Source organism: Trachypithecus francoisi, unplaced genomic scaffold, assembly GCF_009764315.1.
Source record: "Trachypithecus francoisi isolate TF-2019V2 unplaced genomic scaffold, Tfra_2.0 Lachesis_group15, whole genome shotgun sequence".
Taxonomy (NCBI): Eukaryota; Metazoa; Chordata; class Mammalia; order Primates; family Cercopithecidae; genus Trachypithecus; species Trachypithecus francoisi.
In genome coordinates this window covers 32,019,809-32,047,427 of record NW_022681460.1, presented here as the reverse complement: position 1 = coordinate 32,047,427, position 27,619 = coordinate 32,019,809, and the positions used below count along the sequence as shown (strand labels likewise).

The following is a 27,619-nucleotide window of genomic DNA, read 5'->3' as shown; positions in this document are numbered from 1 at the left end:
GGTGTGATCACAGCTTATTGCAGTCTTGAATTCCTGGGATCAAGCAGTCCTCTCACCTCAGCCTCCCAGGTAGCTGGGACTACAGGTGCGTGCCACCATACCTGACTAACTTAAAAAAAAAATTAGACATAAGGTCTTGCTGCATTGCCCAGGGCAGTCTTAAGCTCCTGGCCTCAAGTCTCCTCAAGCGCTAGGATTATAGGTGTGAGCCACTACACTTGACCAATATTTTTTTTTATTTTAAAATAATTTTAGACTTACAGAAAAGTTGCAAAAATATTTCAGAGTATTCCTGTGTATCTTTCATATTGCTTCCCCCATTTTTGATATCTTACATAACCATAGGACATTTATTAAGATCTCAAAATAAACATTGGTACGATGCTATCAACTTTCGTACATTTATTGTTCTACTTTTGCCAGTTTCCCCAATAATATACTTTTTGTCATCTAGGATCCACTCCAAGATCCTATATTACATTTAGTTGTCATGGCTCTTTCATCCAATCTGTGATAATACTTTCTTCTTATTTTTCATGACCTTGATACTTTTAAAAGAATACTGGTCAGTTATTTTGTAGACTGTCACTTAGTTGGAGGAATTTTACTGTAAACAAGAACTGTCTCTTCTTTCTCATATATTTATTTATATTGGTATAGACTTTTTTTTTTAAACAGAGTCTTGCTTTGTTGTCCCAGGCTGGAGTGCAGTGGCGGGATCTCGGCTCACTGCAACCTCTTCCTCCCGGGTTCAAGTGATTCTCTTGCCTCAGCCTCCTGAGTAACTGGGATTACAGGCACCCACTACCATGGCTGGCTATTTTTTGTATTTTTAGTAGAGACAGGGTTTCGCCGTGTTGGTCAGGCTGGTCTTGAACTGCTGACCTTAGGTGATCTGCCCGCCTCCCAGAGTGCTGGGATTATAGGCGTGAGCCACCATGCCTGGCCTGCTGTAGACTTTTAAAAAAATATTCGTTTATTTATTTTTTATAGAGACAAGTTCTCACTATGTTGACCAGGCTGGTCTTGAACTCCTGGCCTCAAGCAGTCCTCCTGCCTTGGCCTCCCAAAGTGCTGGGATTATAGGTGTGAGCCACCACACCTGACCTATTGGTATGGACTTAAGAATAGAGTTGATCCTTGAATAATGCAAGGGCACCCTTGCAGTAGAAAATCTGCGTATAATTTTTGACTCCCCCCAAACCTAGCTACTAATAGCTTACTGTTGACTGGAAGCCTTACCAATAACATACACAGTCAATTAACATGTATTTTGTAGTTACATGTGTTATATACTATATTCTTATAATAAAGTAAGCTAGAGAAAAGAAATATTAAGAAAATAATAAGGAAGAGAAAATAAATATGCTATTCATTAGACATGAGTGGATCATCCTAAAAGTCTTCATCCTTGTCATCTTTACATTGTGAAGGCTGAGGAAGAGGAGGGGTTCTTGCTGTCTCAGTGAGGACGAGGTAGAAGAAATCCGTGTATAAGCAGACCTACGTGGTTCAAACCCATGTTATTCAAGGGTCAGAGCTGTATTTTATTTTATGGGTTATAATCCAATATTATAAATGTATTTCAGTGTTTTGATTTTGATTTGACCACTGGGAACTCTATCAAGTTGGCTTCTGTGTCTTTTTGACATGCTTTCCATCATTTTTCAGTACTTCCTTAGTTTCTATACCATAAGATGTTCCAGAATCTTCTGTTTTCTTTCCTTCACCTAGGGATTAGCTGTTTCTCTAAGGAACCCTGGTTTTTTTTAATTGGTGAATGATAGTTAGAAATAAAAATCTAATCCTAGGTGTGGTCACTGCTTCTGGGTGTCATTTTAAGCCCTCTCTGCTGACAGAGCTAGGAATGTATCATATACTAACAAGCAGCAACATGTATATTTATATTTATTTCTTCTTCCATCTGTCAGTATATTAAAAGGCTTGAGGACTTACTGATGATCCTTATCCAACATCAAAATGTTAATTCTGTCCTTTCTCCTTTTCTTATTTGTAACTCTTTGTACAGTGAGAAACCTACATCTCATTATCCATGATATATTTGTTTGTTAAACCCTAGTATATATTTTCGTGATTACTAACCAGTACCCATATGAGAAACAAGTTTACTGACTCAAGTACGGTGTTTGTCTACAGTTCTTTTTGTCTGTAGCCTTGCAGAATATAGTCAAAATACTGTTTTCTGAAGTTACTTAAATTAGCTCCTTTCATCCCCATCACCCTTAATGTGTATTATTCATTTGTAAATATAATTATTTTCATTCCTTTTTAGGTTCTCTCAACATAGTGATTGATTTTAATTGATCGTTTGGTATATGAAACATTGTAATGGTTCTAAGTCCTAACTATATAAAAAGGTACTCTTACAGATATGTCACTCTTCACCCATCCTGCTGCCCTATTTGTATTCTCCCATGAGTTCTACCTGTTTGCACCTATCCCTCATGGGAAACCAGTCTTTTTAGTTTCTGTTTTAGCCTTCCTGTAATTCTTTTGCACAAAGGAACAGATACATGAATGTTTTATACTTTTTCTTTACCAAAGGATAGCGTACTATATATGCTCTCTTGTGCCTTCTTTTTTTTCACTTAACGCAGTAAATATATCCTGGGAATCATATCCTATTGGTAAGTAGAGATTGTCCTCATTTTTTACAGCTGCATATTATTCCATTATGTGGATTTAACCGTAACTTATTTAACCACTCTGCCATGTCTGAGCATTTGGGTTGTCCTTAACATTTTGCAACTGCAAACGGTGCTACAATAAATAGCCTTGTGCATATGTATTTTTTAGTTTTAGGGGGTACATCTTCAAGGACATTGTCAGAAGAAAGATTACTAGGTCAAAAGCTAAGTGCACGTGTAGTTTTGCCAAATTTCCCTCCAGACGGGTTATACTAGTTTGCATTTCTAATAGCAGTATATGAGAGTGTCTGTTTTCCACAGCCTAGCCCCAGAATGTGTTGTCCACACATTTTAATTTTGCCGATCTGGTAAGTGGGAATGGTATCTCAGTGTTGTTTTAATTTGCATTTTTCTAGTTACAAGTGAGTTTGAATATTTTTACATATGCCTAATGTCCATGTTTTTTATTTTTTGAATTATGTTTTTAATGTGTTTTTCCCATTTCTTCTCAATGTTTAAGAGTTCTTTATATATTAAAGTTAGTAGTCCCTTTTCTGTGGTATATGTTACAGATATTTTCTCCCAGTTTGTCAGTTATCTTTTGACTTTGTTTTTGGTGTTTTTTTGCCATGCCATTTAAAAAAATTTATATAATATGATTTACCAACATTTTCTCTTATTTCCTTGTTATATTAAGGTTGAAGAGGAATTCACTCAGGTTTTCTTTTAATATTTGTAAGGTTTCTCCTTTTTTTGTACTTAGATGCCCAATCCATTTGGAGTTTATTCTTGTGACTTGTGCGAAGTTCGGATCTTAGCCTATCTCTTGATAAATGTAAATTATTAATTTTAATGTAGTCAGATATACCAGTATTTCCTGTATGGCATATTTTCATCTGTGTGGATAGCCAGTTATCCCTGCACTATTTATTAGAAAGATTATCCTTTCACTTCTGCTCTGCAATGCCACCTTTGTTATAAATTCAGTGCCTATGTGTAAGACCGTTTCTAGGTTCTCTATTCTATTCTACTGACGTACTTGTTTGTCCCTACATCAATCCCATTTTCGTTACTGCTAAAGTATGAAAAGTCTTGATATCTAGTAAGTCCTCCTACTTTGTTCTTCTTTAGGATAATTTTTAATATTTTTGTTCTTTTGCTTTTCCTCATGTATGTTTGAATGAGCTTATGAAATTTCTCATACAAATTCTGTCAGGAGTTTTTAGATTGCATTTAATATATAGATCAGGTTGTGAACATTTTATGTGGTAACAGTGTTGTGATTTCCTATCTATGAACATGTTGTATTCTTTCATGTACTTAGGTTTTCTTAAATTTCTTGCAATAATGTTTGATACTTTTATTAATTAAGGTCTTTCACTTCTTTTGTTTTATTCCTAGATTAAAAATATTTTTGAATTGGATCATCCATAGTTTCATTTTTTAACTGCATGTTAATACAACTGCTATCTTTCTCTAATGGATCTAGTATCCAGGAATCTTACTATAAAATCACTGATTAATCCTAATAATTTTTCTGCATTTGGGGGAATACATATGTATATATATTATGTTTATGAATACTGTGAGCTTTTTTCCCTCTAAACCTTAGATCATGTTTTTCCTTGCCTAATACACTGGCTAGGGCCTCTAGTACATTGTTAAACAAAAATGGTGATAGAAGGTGTTTTTGCATTCTTCTCCATCAAAAATTTAAAAATTTCCCCATTAAGTGTGTTTCCTGTAGGGTTTGATTTATTTATTTACTTAGATCATTTAGATAAAATTGAAAAAGTAGCTTCTCTTCCTTATTTAAGAGTACTTATACAAGGGTGTTTAGTTTTTTTCAAATACCTTTTCTGCCATTATAACAATATGGTCTTTCCCCCCATCCTGTTCCTCAGGTAATTACAATGGTGAGTTATTTAATATTAAATGATTTTTTAGAATAAACCCAGTTTGATGGTTTTCTTTGCTTTTTTTTTCTTCCCTTTCCCCTTCTCTCTTTCTCCCTTTTCCCTCCTCTTCCTCCTTCTGTTCCCTTCTCCTCTCTGCAGTTGGCCTATAAGTTTCCTTTCTTATACTGTCAACATTGCATTTTTAAAAAAATATTTATGACTTATTTTTATAGGTCTTTTTCCACATTTATGGAAAATTAAACAGAAAGTGCAGAGATTTCCTAGATACCCTTTCTCTTTTGGCATACAGTTTCCCTTATCATGTTGTACTAGTGTGGTACATTTGTTACAACTGATAAACAAATCGGTTGTATTGTTGACTAAAGTCCATAGTTTCCATTGGGTTTAGCTGTGTTTTATAGTTCTATGGATTTGGACAGATTCATAATGTACAGATGATATCAACCATTACAGTATCATACAGACTAGTATTCTGCTCTGAAAATTTCCTGTGCAACACCTATTTATTCCTGTTTTCCTCCCCCTGATCTCCTGGCAATCACTGATCTTGCCGCTATAGTTTTGCCTCTTCCGAATGTCATATAGCTAGAATCATATAGTATGTAGTGATTTTAGATTGGTTTCGTTCACTTAGCGATATTCATTTAGATTTCTTCCGTGTCTTTCTGTAGCTTCATAGTTCATTTCTTTCTTTAAATAGACTTTATCTTTTAGAGCAGTTTTAGGTTCATAGCAAAAATTGAGCAGAAAGTACAGAGAGTTCTCATATACCACCTGCCCCGCACATGTGTGGCCCTCCCACACTATATCAGTACTCTGCATCAGAGTGCTAATTTATTAGAATTGATGAACCTATGTTGCCATGTAATTATCACTAAAGTCTATATAGTTTGCATTGAGATTTACTCTTGGTGGTGTTTTGACAAATGTATAATGACATATATCTAGCATTATAGTATCATACAGAATGGCTTCACTGCCTTAAAAAAATCCTTTTGCCTTTCTCAGAATATCATATAGTTGGATCATATAATTTGTAGGCTTTTAAGATTGACTTCTTATACTTTTAATTTCCTCCATGTCTTTTCATGGCTTTGATAGCTCATTTATTTTTGACATTGAATAATATTCCATTGTCTGTATGTACCGTCATTTATTTTCACCTGTTTAAGGACATCTTGGTTGCTTCCAAGTTTTGGCAATAATGAATAAAGCTGCTATAACCACCCATGTGCAGGTTTTTTGTACGGACATAAATTTTCAATTTGAGTAAATACCAAGGAATGTGATTACTGGGTCATGTGGTAAGGGTATATTCAGTTTTGTAAGAAACCACTAAACTATCTTCCAAAGGGGCGGTACTATTTTGCATTCCCACTAGCAATGCTTGTGAGTTCCTGTTGCTCCACATCCTTGCCGGCATTGGTGGTATCAGTGTCCTGGATTTTGGCCATTCTCATAGGTGTATTATGGTATCTTACTGTTACTTCAGTTTGTATTTCCTTAATGACATATGAGACTGAACATCTTTACGTATAACCACTTGCTATCTGCATATCTTCTTTTGTGAGGTGTCTGTTCCAGTCTTTTGACCATTTTTAAATCAGATTATTTATTTATTTGTTTTTTCTTTTTCTACAGTTTTGTTTTTAGAGACGGGGTCTTGCTGTCACTCAAGCTGGAGTGCAGTGGTGCGTTCATGGCTCACTGTAACCTTTAACTCCTGAACTCATGAGATTGTCCTGCATCAGTTTCCTGAGTAGCTAGGACTACAGACACATGCCACTGTGCCCAGCTAATTTTTATACTTTTTGTAGAGATGGAGTCTTGCTGTGTTGCCCAGGCTGGTCTGGAACTCCTGGCCTCAAGTGATCCTCCCACCTTGTCTTCCCAAAGTGCTGGGATTACAGGCATGAGCCACCATGCCAAGCGAACTTGTTTATTTTCTTACTGTTAAATTGTAATAGTTTGTTGTATATTTTGGATGGAACTTATTGTTCACATATGTCTTTTGAAGATATTTTTTTCTCAGTCTGTGGCTTGTTTTCTTATTCTCTCTTAATGCACATTGCATTTTGTGTCCGTGTCAGAGTTATGCTAACTTTATAAAATGAATTGGGAAATATTCTTTTCTATTTTCTGGAAAAATTTGTATATAATTAGAATTAATTTTGGGAGAAGTTGCTGGTGAATTTGCTAGACCTTTTATTTTCTTTGTGGAGTAATTTAAAATTGTTTATGATGAGACAACTAAGATTTTCTATTTTTGTCTTGTGTCAGTTTTAGTGCATTATATTTTTCTAGGAGTTTATTCTGGCTTTTGAAACTTGATGGGATAAAAGTATTTATTATATTCTCTTATTAGTAATTACTACATTTAGGCTGTTTTCTTTGTACTACTGATTATTTGTGTGTTTTCTTTGTCAACCTCATTCAGAATCAACTCAATTATTATCTTAGAAGGAACAGTTTTTAGTGTTTTTGATCCTCTCCAGTGTGTTTTCCATTTCATGAATTTCTGCGAATTGTTACCTCTTTGCTTCTATTTTTGTTGGGTTTCATTTACTGTTATTTTTCTAATTTCTTGAGGTGGATACTTAACTCATCAATTTCTGTAAAGCATTTCTTCTTTTTCATATATATGTTTTGGATTATAAATTTCTTTATAAGTTGGTTTTACCTGCAACCTACAAGTTTTGATATATTATTATTTTGCTATTCAGTTGAAGACATTCCATAATTTCAATTATGATTTTACCTCTGACCTATGGGTTATTTTAAAGTATACTTCTGCCTTTACAGACATGAGGATTTTTCTGGTTACTTTTATGTTATTGATTTCTAGCTGAATTATGTTCTGAGGCTATGATCTGCATTACTTTATTTGTTCAAAATTTGCTTTATGTGGGAGGAAGGAGAGTATCAGGAAGAATAGCTAGTGGATGCTGGGTTTAATACCTGAGTGATGGGATGGTCTTTGCAGCAAAGCATCATGGCACATGTTTACTGATGTAACAAACTGGCACATCGTGCACACATACCCTGAACTTAAAATAAAAATTGGAAATTTTAAATAAAGGAAAAAAAATTAGCTTTGTGAAATACACTTTTAAAATTTACATCCCACTACAAGATTCGAAGAATAATGTAGACCTTATCAATACTATGCATTTTCTTAAGTTCAAGATGGCACTACTGATCCTATATTAAGTGTATTTGCTTTCTATTTGTTTGGTTGTTTGGTTTCTAATAGTAGATGTATTGGATGTGGTCTGGTCTTTGGATAACTTGCTAAACAGTGGAATTTTATGTAAGTCAGTATTCAAGGTGCTATAAGTTGTTTCAAGGTATTTTGTTGCAATTTAAAAATATATCTGATAATGGGTACTATAGTTATGGCTTGTACATAGAACAGTTAATTTTGAGTTATTTAGCTTATTTTTAGAAAGAATCCCTTGCCCCCTTTAAACTTGTAATTTGAAATAATTACAGACTCAATTTACTTTTAAAGCAGGTTTTCTGTGTTTGATGTATCATCGGTATTGGGTGAATGAAGTTCTTTTAAATGTTTTTTCTATTACCTGACAAGTTTTACTTTCTTTTATGAGAAACTTTTCTGGAAACAATTTTGGGGCTTTCTTTTCAGAATAGATATTGGTTAGTGTTTGTGTTTGGAAAATTGAAAGCAAAATAGATATTAGTCTTGTCTATTCTTAACTTCTAAAGCTGTAATAGATTGTTTTTGTCCAACAGTGTCTCTTTATTGCTACTTTCCAAAAACATCCTCTTTGGTAGCCACAGTATAGAAACATTTAGTTGCCAAAAAATATCTCAGAGTTGTTAGCATTTGTATAAAGGTTATGGTAATGTTCGCCTAACTTAAGGGCTAAACAATTACCTGGTACCAAGTAAGTCAGGGCTTCTATTTTTAAATATACGTATAAATGTGTTTATTAGTGCTGAATTAATGCTTTACTCTGGGGATTTAAAATGTGTGATTGCTATATTGTACATAAGCACACTGCATGATGAAATGGTACATATTACTTGACAATAATTACGTATACAATTTGCAAAAATACTTTTTGAAAGGTAAAAATATTTAAAGAAATCCATTTTAAAAGTGGGAATTTGTGTTCTCGAAGTATTATCTTATGCATAGCAGGCCTTTAAATTATGACACATGTTAAAATCCACTCAAACGAAGGTGGTAATATATGGTAAGGGATAATGAGTAAGAAAGAAGTATATGAATAAGAAAGACTAGTAATTTTAAAAAGTGAAATATACATACATACATATATATGCTAACTGATATATTTAAGAAATTTCTTATTTAGGGAAAGGTAGTTATTAGACAAGTTGGAGGGAGGGACACACTAAATAGTATATTGGCAAGCTTCCTGAAATGCATATGGATAGTAATTTAGAGGCATACTGATTTTTAAATGTCAGGCAACTTTTGTTCTTTTCCTTTTCAAAGCATCTATTTGTATGAACAGTGACTATTGCTGCTGCTAAAGGAGGTTTTATCAAGCTTTCTATGAACATTTGTTATATAGGAAATAAATTAAACTACTGCTATATATACCTAACATTCAATTTATGATACCAGCAATGATTTGGGAGAGATTTAAAGTTTTGTTGGTTAATTTCTTATTTGTCAAATGATGGGCTAAGAAATTCTCCATTTCTTAGATTAGGGGACATTTCCTATGTTTCCTATTTGAATCTACTAAACAAATGCCTTTAGTCATGTTTGTAACCATCAACAGTATGTTTCAAATTACAGTGTCATCACTTACATTCCAAATGTGAGAAAGTTTTTGCCAAGTTGGCTTAATTCAGAATTGTGTTTAGCAGCTATTAATATTCTCTTAGTGACCCTTTAATACTTTATAGGCTCTTTTTTTTTTTTTGAGATAAGAGTTTCACTCTTGTTGCCCAGGCTAGAGTGCAATGACATGATCTCGACTCACTTCAACCTCCGCCTCCTGAGTTCAAGCGATTCTCCTACCTCAGCCACCTGAGTAGCTGGGATTACAAGCATGCGCCACCACGCCCAGCTAATTTTTGGATTTTTAGTAGAGACGGGGTTTCTCCATGTTGGTCAGGCTGGTCTCAAACTCCTGACCTCTGGTGATCCACCCTCCTCAGCTTCCCACAGTGCTAGGATTACAGGCATGAGCCACCACGCCCGGCCTATAGGCTCTTATAGAACATAGGGTACAGGGGATATTCCCAGGAGACTAAATATCTACCTTATTTCATAGAATCTAAGTTGCTATGAGACTGTGCTTTCATGGTCTTAGTAGAGCATGTCAATGAGGGGTAATCACACAACTACCTCACAACGGTCACCTGGTTATTATTATGATACCACCTAGCATCACAGGCATTTCAATTTCAGAGAAGTTAAATTATAAATAAATGTATATCCTGGAATTGTTGAAGTAGGGTTTTGAAGTCACTAACAGAATTTAAAAGAGATGGTTATGATAATCTCGTGTTCTCATTTGCTGTGATTATATCAATATGGCATGCCGAGAAGTTTTTTATTGTTTTGAGTTTCCAATTGTTGTTTAGTTTTTTGTTTTGACTCTAGATACTACACAGTGTTCCATTCTGAGATTCATGCAATCGAATTTATAGCCATCCTAGAAATCATTAGAAATCTATTACGTTAAAAGGCCATTAACTTTCAATGTCGAGACTTTGAGAAGTGACATTGCGTAGTTCTTCTGGGCAAGGAGTATAGGCAATTTGTTTTTTCTTCTTCATGTATAGTCGTGTTCAGACTGAAGTTGTATCCATTTATTCACAGTGTCCATTATGTAAAGATTTGTGATAAAAGAAAGATGAGATATATGTACATTTGGTCAGTTAAATGCAAGAATATTTAATTATGTCCTTCCTATACCCCACACCACTACCAGTTCCCTACATACTCCACAAGCACAGTTATGATAGTATTTCTTCATTCTCAATGTTTCATTGCATTTAAGAGTGAGGACATATTAGAACTGTGGGAATAAGAAGGAAGGGATAATGCAGAGACCATAATCATTACCATTTTTTAATATTAGACCTTTGTTTGGTTTGATTTTTATTTTCATGTTTGTTGTTTTATAAGAAATAAGTATATCTTTTAATATGACTCCATATTGCCTACAAAATAAAGTATATGCCATTTGAAATTGTTCATGGTTAATTCTAAACTTCTTTGAGTTCTCATCTCCAACTAAATTATTCCTTACTCCGTCCATACTTGTGCTGTCTTTGTCTCAAATCTTTTGTGCAGGATGTTGTTTTTTTTCCTTTTGTGTTACCCAATCTTTGAGGCTAATCCCAAATCCCATCTATTCAAACTTTTCCAGATCTCTTCATAGCAAATACCTTTATTCCACTACTTTCTAATGGTGAGTTTCTCTGTTATACCTCTTATTGGAGGGTACCTTTTGTTAAGGCTATGTATTTGTCAGGTTTTCCTGTTAGATTTTGGTACCGATGTATTTAGGTTTGTATTATCTCCTGTACATTGCATAGTGGTGGTACATCATCATACACGTCTTCATCCTTGTCGTCTTCACATTGAGCTGGCTCAGAAGGAGGAGGAAGAGGGGTTAGTCTTGCTGTCTCAGTGGTGGGAGAGGGAGAAGAGGTAGAAGAGGTGGAAGGGGAGGCAGGAGAGACAGGCACACTCAGTGTAACTTTTATTGAAAAACGATCCCTGTGTAAGTGGACTCATGCTGTTCAAACTTGTATTATTCAAGGACCCTCTGTAATTTTGTTAGAATTACTAATATGTTAGAGTGTTCTACATTTAAGTTTTCATTCTCAACATTTTACTTATTATTATTATTTGAGACGGGGTCTCATTATATTGACCAGACTAAAGGGGGTAGCTGTTCACAGGTGCAGTCATAGCACACTACAACCTTGGACTCCTGGAGTCAAGCAGTCCTCCTGCTTCAGTCTGTCGAGTAACTAGGACTGGAGGCACACACAACCACACTTGGCTCCCATTATTTTCTGAAATATAAAATTATTTATTTGATGATTACTGTCTTATAGTGTGAAAGACAAGAATACTTTTCTCACGGCATCCATCTAATATATTTTATAATGTATCTATATTATATCTATTATTCAAGTTTTGATAATTATACAACCTTACTCATAAGGAGTATTTTATAAATAATGCTTTTTTTTCTTTGTAGGTTACTTCCTCAGAATGTTGGCCTTCTGTATGTTGGAGGTTATGAAAGACCCTTTGCACAAATCAAGGTATGTTTGTTCATTTTCAGGGTACTTTTCCTGGATGTTCTCTTATCTAGAATCCATCAAAAACTTACTAATAATCATCAACATATAAAAATATGGTGTCCCAGCACTTCGGGAGGCCAAGACAGGTGGATCACTTGAGCCCAGGATGTTGAGACTATGTTGGGAACCGTGTCTCTACAAAAAAAAAAAATTTTGTAATTAGCCAAGTTCAATGGCATGTGCCTATAGTCCCAGCTACTCTGGAGGCTGAGGTGGAAAGATCACTTGAGCCCAGGAGTTTGAGGCTGCAGTGAGCCATGATCACACCACTATACTCCAGCCCGGGCGACAGAGTGAGACCCTGTCTCAAAAAAAAAAAAAGTGAATGTGAAGTGATAATTTCATTAGCTTCTGCGTATTTCTGCTGAAGAAATCATTCAGCTTTTCAAAGGAATTGGTTATTTTAATATTCTTGCCATAGTAAAGATGACTTTGACCAAAATAGTTCAGTGATTAATTTAGAAGAGTACATTTAGAGATTAATCTTTGAGATCATCCCTTTTGCCATTAAAAAAATGTTTACAGGTCAAGCACATGGCTGATGCCTACAGTCCCAGTGCTTTGTGAGGCCAAGGTGGGAGGGCCAGGGCTGGAAGATTGGTTGAGCCCAGGAGTTCGAGACCAGCCTGGGCAACATAGTGAAACCTCATCTCTACAAAATAATAAAAAAAAAATTAACTGGGCATGGCATGGCAGTTGTCCCAGCTTCTCAGGCGGCTGAGGCTAGAGGATTCCCTGAACCTGGGAGGTCAAGGTTGTAGTGAGACATGATCACACCACTGCACTCCAGCCTGGGCGACCGAGTGAGACTGCCTCGAAAACAAAAAGTTTTTAACAGCTTTATTGAGATCTAATTAACAAACAACTGTACAATTTGATAAATTATGACATGCTTGTAGTTGTGAAACCATAACTGCAATCAAGATAATTAACATATTAATCACTTCAAAAAGTTTCCCTGTGCCCCTTTGAAATTTCCCCCTCCTGCCCCCCCCTTTTTTTTCTTGTGGTCTCCAGGCAACCACTAATCTGATTTTTGTTGTTATAGATTAATTTGCATTTTCTAGAGCTTTATATAAGTGAAATCATATAGTGTATATTCACTTTCTCTCTTTTTTGCCTTCTTTCACTCAGCATAATTATTTTGAGATTCATCCACATCATTGCACTTATCACTAGTTTATTATTTTTTATTGCCAAGTATCAGGTTGGTGTAAAAGTAATTGTGTTTTTTTGCCATTAGTAGTATTCCATTCTATGGCTATAGCAAGTTTGATTATCCTTTCACCTGCTGACAGGCATTTGGGTTGTTTCTGGTTTGGGGCTGTTACAAATAAAGCTGCTGTGAGCATTTGTGTACAAGTTTTGCATAGACATAGGCTTTTCTTTCTCTTGGGTGAATATCTAGGAGGGGAATGGCTGGGTCATGTGGTAGTTGTATTACATTTCCATAATGACTGAGATTCTTTTCATGTACTTTTTTCTCATCTGAATCTAGTCAAATATATGTTCATATCTCCTCTAGTGAAGTATGTCTTCAAATCTTGTTATTTTAAAATTGGGTTTTTTGTTTTCTTACTGAGTTTTGAACATTTTTTGTATCTTCTGGATATAAGTCCTTTATCAGATTTGTGATTTGCAATTATTTTCTCCCAGCTGTAGATTGTCTTTTCATCTCTTAACAGTGTCCTCAAAGAGCAGTTCTTAGTATTGATGAAGTTCAGTTTATTTTTCTTTCATGGCTCATGCTTTTGTTGTTGTATCTAAGAAATATTTTCCTAACCCAAAGTCACAAAGATTTTTCTCTATGTATTCTGATAGAAGTTTTATACTGTTAGGTTTTACATTTAGGTTTATTGTCCATTTGAGTTAATCTTTATAGAAGAGTCAAGTATGGATTGATGTTCTTTTTTTTTTTCTTTTAATCTTTTTTTTTCCAGAATGTTACTCTCAAACTTTTTTTTTCCAGACATGTTGATATATAGGTGTTCCAAAACCACTTTCGAAAAGAATAAAGACCTTACAGCTTTGTTGAAAATCAGTTGATCCATATGTGTGTAAATCTATTTCTGGACTCTTCCATTCCATTGACCTATGTGTTTATCCCTCTACCAATAACCACACTATATTGGTTTCTGTAGCTTTATAACAAATCATGAAGTAGTGTAAATCCTCCAACTTTGTTCTTTCTCTATGTTGTTTGGCTAATCTAGGTTCCTTTCATTTCCATATGAATTTTTATAATCATCTTGTCAGTTTCTATAAAAATGCCTGTTCAGATTGTGACTAGGATTGTGTTGAACGTATAGATCAGTTTTCAGAGAACTGAAATTTTAACAGTATCAAATATTCCAATTCATTAAGGCCACATCGCTCTCTAGTTATTTAGGTCTCTCAGCAATATTTTGTTGCTTTCAGTATATTGGTTTTAGACATTTTTCAAGCAAATTTATCTGTTTTGTATTTTGTACACTATTATAAAAGTTTTCTTTTAATTTTTTTTTACTCACCCTGACACTTGGGCAGGATTTAATTTTAATTTCTGATTGTTTAATGGTACTTGCTACTCTGTAAAAAGCTAATTGATCTTTTTTTTTTCATGTATTGGCTTTAAACTCTACCATCTTGTACTCGATTATTAGTTCAGTAGCTTTTATGGAGATTTCATAGGATTGTCTACATAAATGATAGTCCTCTACTAATAAGGACAGTTCTCCTTCTTTCTGATCTTGATGCCTTTTATTTTCTTTTTTAAAATTTTCTTTTTATAGAGACAGGGTCTTGCTGTGTTGGCCAGGTGGGTCTTGAACCCCCGGCCTCAAGCAGTCCTCCTACCTTGGCCTTCCAAAGTAGTAGGATTACAGGCATGAGCCACCACCCCTGGCCTGCTTTTTCTTTATTGCACTGACTAAATCCTACAATACAGAGTTGAATAGAAATGACAAGAACAGACATACTTGTCTTGTTTCTTATCTTAGTGGGAAAGCATTATTTAATCTTTTATCAAAAATTGTTTTTATAGTAATATTAGTTAAGGGTTGGTTAATTGATTCCATTAAGCTTTCTTAAGAGAAATGAAAAAATATTAGCATTCAAGGCAGTTTATAAAAAGGAAAGAGTTGAGACACTCAGTTTTGTTTTTGTAACTTTCTATTAATGTTTTCCGAGAAACATATATATATGTATTTTTTTTTTTTTTTTTTTGAGACAGAGTTTTACTCTGTCACCCAGACTGGAGTGCAGTGGCACAATCTTGGCTCACTGCAACCTCTGCCTCCCGAGTTCAAGCGATTCTCCTGCCTCAGCCTCCCAAGTAGCTGAATTACAGTCTCGCACCACCACGCCTGGCTAATTTTTTGTATTTTTAGTAGACCTGGGGTTTTGCTGTGTTGACCAGGCTGGTCTTGAACTCCTGACCTCAGGCAGTCCACCCGCCTCAGCCTCCCAAAGTACTGGGATTACAGGCATGAGCCACTGCCCCTGGCCAGAAGCCAATACACTTGTTTTGTGATTTTTTTGTTGTTGTTACATAGTTTTCTGATTTTTCTTCACATTTGTTTCTTGGCTCCATGTGTTATTTTTCTTCTATCCATGTGAGACTTGTGAGTTAAAACTCCTTTCCACTTGCTTATATGACATCTTTTTATGTTTTGAAAAATAAGGATTTTTCAGAGTAGACTAAGGCTAAATAGAATATGCAACATACTTAATACTGAAGATGTTCAGTCATAATATCAACATCTTTTTTTTGGGACAGAGTCTCACTCTGTTACCCAGGCTGTAGTGCAGTGGCACAATGCCAACTCACTGCAGCGTTGGCCTCTCAGGCTCAGGTGATCATCTCACCTGAGTCTCCCAAGTAGCTGGAACTACAGGTGCATGCCACACGCCTGGCTAATTTTTTTGTGGAGATGGGGTTTTGCCGTGTTGCCCAGGCTAGTCTCAAACTCCTGGACTCAAGTGATCCGCCCATCTCAGCCTCCAAAAGTGCTGGGATTGCAGGTGTGAGCCACCATGCCTGGCCATCACAATATCAACATTTTTAAATGAAAAATCTTATCTTAGTTACCATAGCATTAGCACCTCTTTAAATAACTCCATTAATTTAACCTAAATCTAAACATTCTCTAAAGTTCATCATTAGGATCTTAAATTATGGAACCTCTTGACTTTTCTAGTTCCTTACATAATGACAAGTATTCAAGTCCATTTTTTTCTTCCATTCTTAATATCCCTGTAACATGAGGAGAATTGGCAAGATTCTCTTCATAAACTCCTCTCACTATCCCATTCACCAAATTCAGCAGTATAGCCAGGAATCCTAATAGGTTTCAGCAGGAACATTTATGACAGCTCAATATTTTTCTGACCAATGATTTGGAAAATCCTGTTTCTCTTTATTAGAGTTGAAGTAACTAAAGAGAGAGAGGCTTATCTGATATATTTCAGTAAGGAGAGAATTTTTGTGTTCATGGTGTGAGTTACATGGTGTCTCAAAAGCACAGTCTGAGTTTTGTGTATCTGAGTGCTAGTTGCCCTATCACTCACCTGATTTATTAATATAACATTTTCTTTATCTGTGCATTTCCTAACAAGCTCAGTGACAAAAGTCAATCTCTTGTCAATCCTTTATGCCTAGATAATCGGCCCTGTAGAAAAAAGTTCATGATTTTAGGGTGTCTTTTTCCTTTGATGTTGTTGTGGGAAAGGTTTCTTTCATTCACTGTGAAAAGATTCTTTTTTTTTTTTTTTTTTTTTGAGACGGAGTCTTGCTCTGCCGCCCAGGCTGGAGTGCAGTGGCCGGCTCTCAGCTCACTGCAAGCTCCGCCTCCCGGGTCACTGTGAAAAGATTCTTATCCTTATTAATTGTTGAAGTTCTTTCATAATTCCTATGGCTCCATCAAATTACATGCATATTAATTAGAATGTAAGTTAATTGGATAACAATTTAAAAATCATAGTTCAAATGCTTGACATTAGGTTATAAAAGTTAGGTTCATTTCCTATGTTGGCTTGTACCTGACTTGTGAATACGAAATACCAGTATTTGTTATGTTCACTTTTTTCCCATTAAGCTAAATGTAAAGATAATATATTGTGTCATAAATATGAGATATAACCTTTAAAACATGGAGACTGCTTTGCTTTTCTTAAGAACATATTGGTTGTTGATTTTTAAAATTAAATCATGATATGAAATTGTTCACTTGATCATGGAGGAAAAGACATTCTCATTCATTAACATCACAAGACTTAAGTTCCTCAGTGTGGGTGGCTTGGTGTTGCAGGCAATGTTTGCTAGAGATATTTTACCTAAAAACGAGCTCCATTTTATAAAGGTCAGAAAGAGAAAAGAAAGAACACAAAAAGATAATAGATATTTGGACACATGTTAAATGAATTCAGAAATTTGCTATAGCATGCCGATAAATACCTGTACATCTGTACTATTAGTATTAAATATATAAAATGGAGCATAACAATTATTCCTACAGCTGAACACACACACACACCCTTCCATTATTTACTCATCTTTTAGTTTTAGTTTTCTATCTAAGCCCTACATAAAGACATAAATATGTGTAAACTTGGGACTTTTAGGATCGTTTTTTCTAGTTCTGTGAAGAATGATGATGGTACTTTTATGGGAATTGCATTGAATTTATAGATTGCTTTTGGCAGTATGGTCATTTTCACAGTATTGATACTACTCATCCATAATCATAGGATGTGTTGCCATTTGTTTTTGTTGTCTGATTTCTTTGAGCAATGTTTGGTAGTTTTTCTTGTAGAGGTCTTTCACCTCCTTTGTTAGGTATATTCCTAAGTATTTTATTTTATTTGCAGCTGTTTTAAAAGGGTTGAGTTGTTGATTTGATTCTCATCTTGGTTGCTGTTGGTGTATAGCAGTGCTACTGATTTGTGTACATTAATTTTGTATCCTGAAATTTTACTGAATTCATTTGTCAGATCTAGTTTCTTTTTGGATAAGTCTTTAGGGTTTTCTAGGTATGCAATCATATCATCAGCAAAAAGTGACAGTTTGACTTCCTCTTTACTGATGTGGATGCCTTTATTTATTTCCCTTGTCTGATTGCCCTGGCTAGGACTTCCATTACTGTGCTGAATAGAAGAGGTGAAAGTGGGCATCATTGTCTTATTCCAGTTTTCAGGGGGAATATTTTCAACTTTTCCCTATTCAGTATAGTGTTGCCTGTGGGTTTGTCATTGATGGCTTTTAGTACCTTAAGGTGTAGCAGGAACAGTTGCAGACAAAACCTCTTGGACACTGGTTTTATGAGGGAAGAGGCTTTAATCATCTGGGAGCATTGGTAGACTCACGTCTCAAGATCCGAGCTCCCCAAAGTAAAGATTCCTGTCCCTTTTAATGGCTTACAACTCTAAGGGGTTCACATGACATGGTTGTGATACATTGTGCACGTGGGGGCTACATGACTGAGGGCTACATGCATCAGTGATGGGGGCTAGCAGAACAGAAAGTTTCACAAGTCTTCCTCATACAATGTCTGGAATCTATGGATAACACAAGCGGCTAGGTCAGGAGTTGATGTTTAACTACCAGACCTGGTTCTTGGCACCATGCCATCTGGCCGTTAATCTCACTTCTTCTTTTTTTAACTTTTTGCTTTCTCATGAAACAGGAGACAATGGGAGAGGTGGTCTCCTTCCTTAGTCCCCCCTTTGAGAATCTCACTTATTAGTGGGAATTTTCACTTTCATCCTCACTATCTAGGTCTTTTTGCGAGGCAGACCAATAGTGATTCATGTAATACATTTGTGCTGAAGTATTTTGGTGAATTAAAGTAGTGACAAAGTTACTCATTATTTGAAGGAGCAAAGGCAGCAAGCAGGGGAGCAACAAGTAGGTTCCTTTTACTATTATTACTCCTATTGTAAGAGTTTTAAATCCTTCTAATGCTGGGAACCATTTTCCAAATACAGACCCAGGATCAAATTCATGCCAAACCTGCACAGGCATATGTGCTAACTTTGTCATATCTCTGACTTTGTTTTCGACTACTTGCCCTTGGTCATCTATATGCAGACAGCAACTGGTCAGGTTGAATTTTCTACAGACCCCTCCTTCAGCTGCCAGCAAGTAGTCTAGAGCCAATCTATTTTGATAAATAGCATTTCTCATCTGGGTTTCTTGCCGCACTAGAACAGTCAAAGCTCTGCCAGTTTCATTAGTGATTATTTCTAAGATAGCTTGTAACCATATAATCCGGTTGAGCATGTAAATGGGATTTCAGTATCCCCACGAACTGTCTTGTGCCCATGTGGCAGGCCCATAGTACTGTATGATTCTTTCAGGGGGCCACTCATCATCTTTCCAATTGCCTATGGCTATGCTCCTCTTTTCTCAGGAAGCATAGACAGGGAAGCCTAGGAGCTCACCTGTTTTTATGGGCAGCAGGAAAAAGGATGGTTTAATGGTGCCGATGACACAACTGCCTGTCCATTGGTCATAGAGCAATATGTCAATAGGCTCTATATCCACATATCCAGTATAGTCTAGCTGGAGCTGTCCAGTCCCGGTGAGACTCTGGATGGGCCCAAACAGTTTGCAACTTAGTAAACTTACTAAATGGGTTCTTCTCAGTATGGTTTAGACCCCACTATTGTGCTGTTATATAGCTTTTGTCTAGGCAATTGAGCCTTCTTAGGGGGATAGTGAAGTCTTTTCCTTCTCTAGCTATGCAGTATTGCCCAATAATTGAGGTTTTTAAGACCCAAAAGTTACCAGTGTGGGCCTTCTGGACTGGAATTATATCAGGAACTGGATCCATGGGCACTAATTCTTGGGCCTCCCAAGGCCATTGGTCTCCCATAGTAGTTCCCCCACATACATAACAGGAAGTAACATTGAGGGAATGGGCTACATTTTCTGCTAACTGCAGGAACAGATTTTTTGTCTTCCCTGGGAGTTCTGGTATTTGCACATTTAGTTCATCATAAAAGGTCTGGAACACTGATTTGGGGGAGCGCTTGTGGATCTCCCCTTGGATTAAAAGGTTGACTCGGGGGTCAAACCCAGTTCCATCAATTCCTAGGCTTACATTTTCCCCTGTCTTCCAGTGGGGGTCCTGGGGGTTAGTAATTATTCATTCTAATGGGTTATAGTTACCGGAGGTGCAAGACAAATTACTTTTTCCTTTTTGTAGGTGAACAGGTGGCCCAAATGACACAGGACCAATAACTACATTCAATACCCTATAGACCTAATTCATGACAAATGTACTTATTTTCTGCCATTTAGCTTTTTTTTTTCCCAACTGAGAGAACCACATCCCATCCCTAGCTTGTTACTATTAATGACCGTACAGGCATCAAATCTTAAGGTGACTTGTTTGGGAACTCCTTTTCCTTCTGTTCTGGTTATTACTTTACTTGTATCTTTCATGAGTCCCCACCAGTCCTCAGTTCTTAATCTTTTTTTTTTTTTTGAGGCGGAGTCTCGCTCTGTCGCCCAGGCTGGAGTGCAGTGGCCGGATCTCAGCTCACTGCAAGCTCCGCCTCCCGGGTTTAGGCCATTCTCCTGCCTCAGCCTCCCGAGTAGCTGGGACTACAGGCGCCCGCCACCTCACCCGGCTAGTTTTTTATATTTTTTAGTAGAGACGGGGTTTCACCATGTTAGCCAGGATGGTCTCGATCTGCTGACCTCGTGATCTGCCCATCTCGGCCCCCCAAAGTGCTAGGATTACAGGCTTGAGCCACCGCGCCTGGCCCAGTTCTTAATCTTATTTCAAAAACTGTGGTAATAGGAGGCTCAGACGGGTTGTAACACACATCAGGTTGATCATTCCCTGGGCTACACACCTTATACCGAGTGGCATTATATAAGCAGGTCCCTTTCAAAATTCCTAGACATTCACAGTAACTATAAAACAGAAAGGTTATTTTAACTTGTTGCCCTACCTCAGTAACCTGATGAATACACTAGGTACAGTCCTCGATGTGGGGGAAATCAGCTGAAGTGCTTATTGAACAAGTCCAAATTTTGAGGAAAATGAGTCCCACGATGAGTTTCCTCATGCTTCAGCTGTGTGTAGACCAGTCAGCTTCCGGGTGTGACTGGAGCAGGGCTTGTCGTCTTTTTCAGAGTCATTTTGCAGGGATTGTCCAGGCTTGGTCTCACCTCCCAGGTCTCAGGTTCTGCGGGTTTCACGCGGCTGTGGTGGATCCAGGCCGGAATTCCTTCTACCTTCACGGTGGTGGAAGTGGTCAGGATGACAGTCTGGGGTCCTTTCCACTGTGGCTGCAAAGGGTCTATGTTCTAGTCTTTGATCCACACTCAGTCACCTGGGGAGAAAGGGTGAACTGGGGAGAATAAGCTAATGGGGCATCTCTCATTTACTTAGGCTAAAATTGTTTGTGTAACTTTTCCTAAAGCCTGTAGTTGTCTTTGCAGCTCAATTTCTCCTAGCTCCCGAGGAGTGCCTGGAAGTCCCCGTAATATGGGAGGGGGTCTATGATACAATATCTTATAAGGGGAATATCCCGTTCTTTTAGAAGGAGTGCACCTGATTTTAAACAATACCATGGGGAGAGCCTGTACCCACTTTAATCCCATTTCTTGACACACTTTCCCTAAGCTATTTTTGATAGTCTGATTCATTCCTTCCACCTTTCTGAAACTCCGAAGTTGGTAGGCTGCATGCAGTTACCATGTGATCCCCAATACCTGTGCTGTCTTCTGTACCAAGTCAGCCACAAACGCTGGCCCATTGTCTGAGCTGATCCATAAGGGCAGTCCAAACCTAGGGATGAGATCTTGAAGAAGCACACGGGTTACTTAACGAGTTGTCTCAGTTCATGTCAGATAAGCCTCTACCCACCCAGAGTATGTACATACTAGAACCAGTAGATACTTGTTACCTCCACATTTGGGCATCTCGGTGAAGTCTACTTGGAGATCTTCAAAGGAGGCTACTCCCTAAGCTTGTATGCCGGATGGGATGGTTGGACCTTGCCTACCATTGTGCTGCTGGCGGGTGACACATTGCTGTGTTACTGTTTTGGCAATGGCTGACAGATGTGAAATGTAGAAGTACTGGCCTAACAACTTTTCAAGTGACTCTTAGTCTAGATGGGTGGTCTCATGCACATTGAACACAACTGCAGCCCCTAGTAGCTGTGGCATGGCATGGCTACTCTTCCATCTGGTAACCAGATCCATCCTTCCTTTATCGCTTGCCACCTTTCTGCCTGGAAAAAGTCTCTTTCCTCTTTAGAATAAGTAGGCACTAGATTGGGTGCCTGAGGGAGCAGAGCTCTGTGGGGGTGGATGCTGCTGTGCAAGCTTCTGAGTCTGCTCAAGACTTCCTTAAGGCAACAGAAGTGGTGGTTCACTGATATCCTTTACAATGCATTACTGCCACCCTCCAAGGCTTCCATACTGCTTCTAATAACTGTAAATTTCTTGCTGATATTTAATGTTCTTTCCCTCTGAGTTCAACAGGCTTTTTTCTTTGTATAATGCCCCATGCACTTGGAGGGTTAAAAAGGCATACCCAGAGTCATTATAAATGTTTACAGTCTTACCTTCACTTAGCTCTAAAGCCCGAGTGAAAGCAATGAGTTAGGCCTTCTGGGCTGAAGTTCCCTAAGGCAGCGATTTGGCTTCAGTAACAGTGTCCAAGGTTACCACTGCATATCCAGCACACCTCTCTCCCAGTGGGTTAATGAAGCTGCTTCCATACACATATAGCTCCCAAACATCCAAGGTTGGTCCCGGAGGTCGGGTCTGCTAGAATAGAATTCAACACCTCTACACAGTTATGTTCAACTGGGCTCTCTGATACTGGGAGCAAGGTGGCGGGGTTCAAAGTGTTACAAACTTCAATGATTATATGGGGATTTTCACAGAACAGGCTTTGGTAATTGTTTAGTCTGGCATTTGTCAGCCAATGATGTCCTTTGGTATTCATTAAAGTCACCACTGCATGAGGGGGCTTTATGTTCAGGTTTTGCCTAAGAGTTATAGTTTATCCGCTTCTCGTGCTAGCAGGGCAGTTGGTGCTAAGGCCCTCAAACATGGGGGCCAACCTTTAGAAACTCCGTCTAGCTGTTTACAGAGGTTGGCCACTGGCCTCGGCCAGGGGCTTACGTCTTGGGTTAAAACTCCAACTGCTATTTTTTTTCTTTCTGACACATACCATGTAAATGGCTTTGTCAGGTCAGGTAGACCCAGGGCTGTGACTGACATGAGTTTTTCTTTTAACTGATGAAAAACCTGTTGCTGTTGGGACCCCCATTCGAAAGGTTCCGTGTCACCCCCCCTTTGTAACTTGGTACCGGAGGTTTGGCCAGTACTGCAAAATTTGGGATCCATAACCTGCAGAACCCCACAGCTCCTAAGAATTCTCTCACCTGCCTTCTGGTCTTGGGCTCTGGTAGGTTGCAAATGACCTGCTTTCTTTCTGATCCTAGGTTGCGCTCCCCCCGTCGAATAGTAAATCCCAGGTAGCTTACCTGCTGTCTGCAGATCTGAGCTTTCTTCCTGAACACCTTATACCCACAGTCCTCCAGGTGCTGGAGCAGGGCATCTGTTCCTTTGGCGCACCCAACTGCCGCGGGGTGTCCTAGCAGGAGGTCGTCGATGTACTGGAGCAACACGCAGCCTAGGTCTCTGGCAGGAAACTTTGGGAGGTCTCGAGCCAGTGCCTCCTCAAATATGGTGGAGGAGTTCTTGAACCCTTGGGGAAGCCGAGTCCAAGTGTAGTGAGTGGTGACACCTGACCCCGGATCCTCCCTCTGAAAGGCAAACAGTTTCTGGGTCTCTGGAGCTAATCTGATGCTAAAGAAGGCATCCTTCAGGTTTAGGCAGGTGAACCAGCTTCCTTAGCTGGCAATAACCCCAACAATGTGTACGGGTTAGGTACTGTTGGATGTAAAGTCACTGTGACTTGATTGACCAGTTGCAAGTCCTGTACTGGCCTGTAGTCCTTGGTCCCTCACTTTGGAACAGGTAGGAGGGGGGTGTTCCATGGAGACCGACAAGGAACTAAAATTCCAAAAATTCTCAGGTGCTTAAGATGAACCTGGATACCTTCCAGGGCTTCTCTGGGGGCTGGATACTGGTTTTGCCTGACTGGCTCGGCCCCCGGCTTAACTTCTATGAGTACAGGAGCTTGATTGACTGCCAATCCAGGAGGGTTGTCTTCTGCCCATTCTTTTGGTCACCACTGGGCCAGAGCTGGCCCCATCTCTTTGCCTGGTTTGGTTAGGAAGAGTCGCCACTCTTCCTCTCGGGGAACTGTCAGGGCCATGATAACTCTTGTTCCAGGCAACTTCAGTTGTAAAGAGCCTTGCTTTGTAAAGGAGATAATAGCTCTCAGCTTGCTAAGCAGGTCCCTTCCTAACAAAGGCAAGGGGCAGTCAGGCATGTACATGAACTGGTGAATCACTTCATATTCCCCACACTGAGCAGGTCCAGGACAAACAGAAAGCCTGCTTTGTCGAAACTCCTGTTGCTCCAATTATATCAAGTCTTTTTAGACAAGGGGGTGACCGGGGTGGTCACTCCTGAATGTTCAGCACCAGTATCAACCAGAAACTTAATGTCCTTGTCCCCAACTGTCATTCTGACCATGGGTTCCTTGGGGGGCACTTGAGCCCAGTCCCCTTCAGTAACCCCTTAGCCAGATTGAACAAGGTTCCTTTGTCCTTGTCTGGGGTCTTTTGCTCTGAACCACCTTGCTTTTCTTTCAGCTGAGGGCACCTATCTTTCCAGTGTCCTATCTCTTTACTCTAGGCGCACTGGTTATGTTGCAAGTGTGGACGGTCAGACTGGGTATTTTTCCCAGAGCTCCCCTTCCCTTGTCCTTGCGGGGGGACCCCTCTAATAGCTGCAGCTAGTAGGTCAGCGTTTCACTGGGATTGGCATTCGCCTTCTTTGCGGCTGTCTCTGCAGCTCATTGCATCCCAGTTTACAAACACTTGGTTGGCTATTTCCAGTCATTGCAACGTATTCATACCTGCAAACCCAGCCTGTTTCTGCAGCTTTCTCCTAATATCCTCTGCACTTTGACTAACTAAGGCCATGTTAATCATGTGCTGATTTTCAGGGCTATGTGGGTCAAAGGGAGTGTACATGCAATAGGCTTCACACAGTGTCTCATAAAATCGCACTGGACTTCTTCCTTTCCTTGAATAACCTCGGAGACCTTGTTTACATTTGTGGCCTTTTAGGCTCCTCTCCTCAACCCTTTTAAGAGTGCTTCCCTATACTGAATTAGCCTTTGCATACCCTCTGCCTCGTTTGGATCCCATTAAGGGTCAGTTCCTGGTAGCTGGACTCTCACATACTGTTGGAGGTTCTGATAATCCACTGGAACATGCTCTTCCAGCCACTTAGTTGCTACTTCGAGCACTGTCCTCCTCTCATCCGTGTTAAAGAGGTACATGAGCAACTGGTGGCAATCAGCCCAAGTGGGGTTATGAGTTTGGATAATAGCGTGGAGCAAGTCAATCAGAGCTTATGGCTTTTCAATATAGGATGGGGTGTTATTTTTCCAGTTGAGGAGATCGGCAGAGGTAAAAGGTTGGAACACGAAGGCATGCCTTTCTACCATATGTCCCTCCTCATTTACCCCAGTATACCATTGCTGTCTTAGGGGCATTTGTATCCCAGTTTTAGGTTGCAAGGAAGCTGCCAAGGGAGAGGTTTCTCCCAAGGCTTCATTTCTCTTTTGTCTGTTTTAGGTGGCCTTGGGGTGTGCGCACCTTGCGGAGGCTCAGGTGCTATGGGCTCCGATGTGGGGAGCCTCTCTTCTTGGTAAGGAGGGGCACCACTGGTGACATTTCCTGCCATGCATCCTCTGATGTGGGGTTGGACAGAACCGTAGGAGCTGACTTCCCTCGGTGGGGTGGAGCAAGATTTTTCCTTGGCTATCTGTCCCTTTGCTACTAGTTCTGCTGCTGCCTTTTCTCTTAGCCACTGTGGGGGGTCTAAAACTAGCTGCAACCAAGTATCTATGTATGAAAACTGGCCTGGGTGTCCTGATTTACCAATTACTTTGTGCCATACCTTTGAAACTAGGGACCTGTCTAGGCTTCCTTCTGATGGCCATCCCACCGGCCAATCTACCTCACACAAAGCCTTAAACTTTCCAGGTGTCATAGCAATTCCATAGTCTCCATTGAATCCTTTCTTGAAATTCTTTAACATAGTTCCTAACGGGGTAGGCTTACTTTGTGTTTTACCCATTTTCCTCTCTCAGGAGACAAAACATTCTTACCACAAAGAGGGAAGGGAAAAAGAGGCAAAAAGTCACTCACTCACCAAGCAATTCACACTAAAACAAAGTATGGATAAGGAGTTACTCATTCATCAAGCAATTTGAGCCAAGTCAGAACCAAAATCATAGCCAAAACAGTTCAAATCCGAAAGTCAATACTGAAATCTAAACCAAAACAGTTCAAATCTAGTCGAAATCAAAACCAAAACCAAAGTGCTGAGAAAGGCACGCTGTGGGTGATCAGGCCACACTTCCACTCAGATGGAGTGGGCACATTCCAAGACTGGTCTTACCATGTGCCAGATGTCTAGACTCCAAGCGCCAATTCCTTCCTGGTGTTCAACCACTGCGTTAATCCTCCGCGGGAGTCTGCCGCACACTGCTCTGGCGAGGCATCCCACCAGGGCATGCTTTTTCTGCGTCTATTGATAGCGTTTTTGTTTTTAATTCTGTTTATGTGGTGTATCACATTTATTAACTTGCATGTGTTAAACCAACCCTGCATCTCTGGTGTGAAAGCCACTTGAAAGTGATGTATTACCTTTTCAATATGCTGTTGGATTCAGTAACTTAGTATTTTGTTGAGGATTTTTACATCTGTGTTCATCAGGGATATTGGTCTATAGTTTTCTTTTTTTGCTATGTCCTTTCCTGGTTTTAATATTAGGGCAATAATGGCTTCATAGAATGATTTAGGGAGGATTCCCTCTTTCTCTATCTTTTGGAATAGTTTCAGTAGGATTGGTACCAACTCTTCTTTGAATGTGTGATAGAATTTAGCTGTGAATCCATCTGGTCCTGGACTTTTTTTGTTGGCAATTTTTTTTTATTACTGAATCCATCTCACTACTTGTTATTGGTCTCTTCAGAGTTTCTGTTTCTTCCTAGTTTAGTCTAGGAGGGTTGTATAGTTCCAGGAATTTATCCCTCACCTCTGGGTTTCCTAGTTTGTGTGCCTGAAGGTGTTCATAGTAGCATTGAATGATTTTTTTAATTTCTATGGTATCAGTTGTATTATCTCCCATTTCATTTCTACTTGATCTTATTTGATTCTTCTCTCTTTCTCTCTTCTTTTCTCGGTTGATCCCACTAATGGTCTATCAATTTTTTTTTTTAACCTTTTCAAGGAACCAGCATTTTGTTTTATTTATCTTTTGTATTGCTTTTTTTGTTTGTTTGTTTCAGTTTCATTTAGTTCTGCTCTGATCTTTGTTATTTCTTTTCTGCAGGGTTGGGTTCGTTTTGTTCTTGTTTCTCTAGTTTGTTGAGGCGTGAGCTTAGATTGTCTGTTTGTGCTCTTTCAGACTTTTTGATGTAGGCATTTAATGCTATGAACTTTCCTCTTAGTACTGCATTTGCTGTATCCCAGAGGTTTTGATAGGTTGTGTCGCTATCATCATTCAGTTCAAAGAACTTTTTAATTTCCATCTTGATTTCATTGTTGACCCAAAGATCATTCAGG

At 38.6% G+C, this 27,619-nt stretch overlaps 1 protein-coding gene across 3 annotated transcripts in view; it reads left to right on the top strand.

Moving 5' to 3' along the window:
- RNGTT (RNA guanylyltransferase and 5'-phosphatase) overlaps positions 1 to 27,619 on the top strand; it is a 332,775-nt gene that overhangs the window by 253,005 nt on the left and 52,151 nt on the right. For all 3 annotated transcript variants that reach the window (XM_033234571.1, XM_033234572.1, XM_033234573.1), the window contains exon 14: positions 11,788 to 11,854. In XM_033234571.1, the coding sequence (XP_033090462.1) occupies positions 11,788 to 11,854 (67 nt within the window). The remainder of the gene's footprint in view (positions 1 to 11,787; positions 11,855 to 27,619) is intronic.